Below are 1452 nucleotides of genomic sequence, written 5' to 3' on the forward strand. Positions count from 1 at the left end.
TCCATCAGTGACAGAGTTCATGTTCTGGTCTGCATCTATGATGCTAATGCGCCACAAATGAATCAGTCTGTTTTACAGAAGATGAGGGAAATCAGAGAAGCAGCCAGTGAGCTGGGTAAGAAACATTCAATATGCATTTATTATTCTGCAGTACAGAAAATATTTTTTGATGTCATCATAAACAACATATAAACATTCTGCACCCAAAACGTTCCCTGTAGATGGGCACCAGCACCCCTCCTGACCCCGCTATGGACAAGGGTGTTAGAAAATGGATGGGTGGATAAATGTTTCATCACACTCCTGTGATAGTTATTTAAATATATTGTTTAAATACATTTGGAGTTTCTTGAGTAACTCCATGCTTAGAGTCTGTATCTCTGTATCTACAGGAATCCCTCAGCTGGCGATTCTCAGCCACGTTGATAAAGCCTGTGGTGAAACAGAAAGAGATCTGAAAAACGTCTACAAGAGCAAACATTTAAAGAGAAAGGTGAGTCAAGGAAAGATTTATTCTAAACAGGACAAAGAAAACCCTAAAAATATACAAAAAGTAAAACAATTATTGTGTTTTATGTAGATGGGTGACTTCAGCTCCAGTCTGGGGATCCCAATGAACTGCATCCTCCCAGTGAAGAACTACAGTGATGAAATTCAGCTGCATCCAGACGTCAACGCTCTGATCCTGAGTGCTCTGAGGCTGATGGTTGACTTTGGAGACGACTACGCTGACAAACTGTGAAGCCACAGAACTGTTTGTGGGGATGTGCATGAAAATCACAGCAGTAATGTTGGTCATGCGTATCACTATATACTGTAGTTGTTGAGAAGAGCATAGCGGTTGAGCAGGAACCAAGTATGAAGTTTTCTGACCTTTACACATATGTTTCCTGCTTTTCTCTCTCAGCCATTTTCTGATAAAATAAGCCTTTTGATGAAATATGGAATAATTAAAGGGACAATGTGCTTTTACAATTGTAACGTTGGTCAGTCGGGAATAGATTTGCTAAAAATAAACAGTTATCTTAGTTTCCCCCTTCCCCAATATTCCATTTTATCCATTTTACTTTTCTTGTATATTGATAGAAAAAGCAACACATTTACGCTCATTTTGTTAAATGAACAAACTTTTTGTTACATTAAGTTCTTTTGTATTTTTTTTTTTTAAAAAACGTCAGTCCTCTGGGAAAACATAACATTGTTTTTAGACCTATGATTGAATTGTAATGCGTTTGGTTGATGAATGCATTTACATCCTGCGTATCACTTTCCACTTTGAGAAAAGTCGGCACCAAAGTTTTCACAGCGGTTTCAGGTCAACATTTCACACGTGTTTCTATTGTTGGCTCATTGATCATAGAACATTTGGAAAGCGATCTATAAATGTGTATGATGGTCATAAAACAATGTTACAGTTTGAATCATGTTAAATAAAAAAAATTAAAAATCAGC

At 37.1% G+C, this 1452-nt stretch overlaps 1 protein-coding gene across 1 annotated transcript; it reads left to right on the forward strand.

Moving 5' to 3' along the window:
• The first annotated feature begins 6 nt into the window (after positions 1–6).
• On the forward strand, positions 7–777 carry LOC106943741 (interferon-induced protein 44-like). Its single transcript, XM_015027045.1, has 3 exons — positions 7–115; positions 393–493; positions 581–777. Exons 1-3 carry the CDS (start codon positions 58–60, stop codon positions 740–742), a joined length of 321 nt encoding a protein of 106 aa, XP_014882531.1. The 5' UTR covers positions 7–57; the 3' UTR covers positions 743–777.
• Positions 778–1452: the final 675 nt, after the last annotated feature.

The sequence above is a fragment of the Poecilia latipinna genome, unplaced genomic scaffold (genome assembly GCF_001443285.1).
Source record: "Poecilia latipinna isolate Pla-1442-1.1 unplaced genomic scaffold, P_latipinna-1.0 Scaffold5801, whole genome shotgun sequence".
Classification (NCBI taxonomy): domain Eukaryota; kingdom Metazoa; phylum Chordata; class Actinopteri; order Cyprinodontiformes; family Poeciliidae; genus Poecilia; species Poecilia latipinna.

Coding starts and splice junctions, on each gene's coding strand:
- LOC106943741 (XM_015027045.1), top strand. CDS start 58: ATGAATCAGTCTGTTTTACAGAAGATGAGGGAAATCAGAGAAGCAGCC. Junction 116..392: donor AGAAGCAGCCAGTGAGCTGG/GTAAGAAACATT, acceptor CTGTATCTACAG/GAATCCCTCAGCTGGCGATT. Junction 494..580: donor GCAAACATTTAAAGAGAAAG/GTGAGTCAAGGA, acceptor TGTTTTATGTAG/ATGGGTGACTTCAGCTCCAG.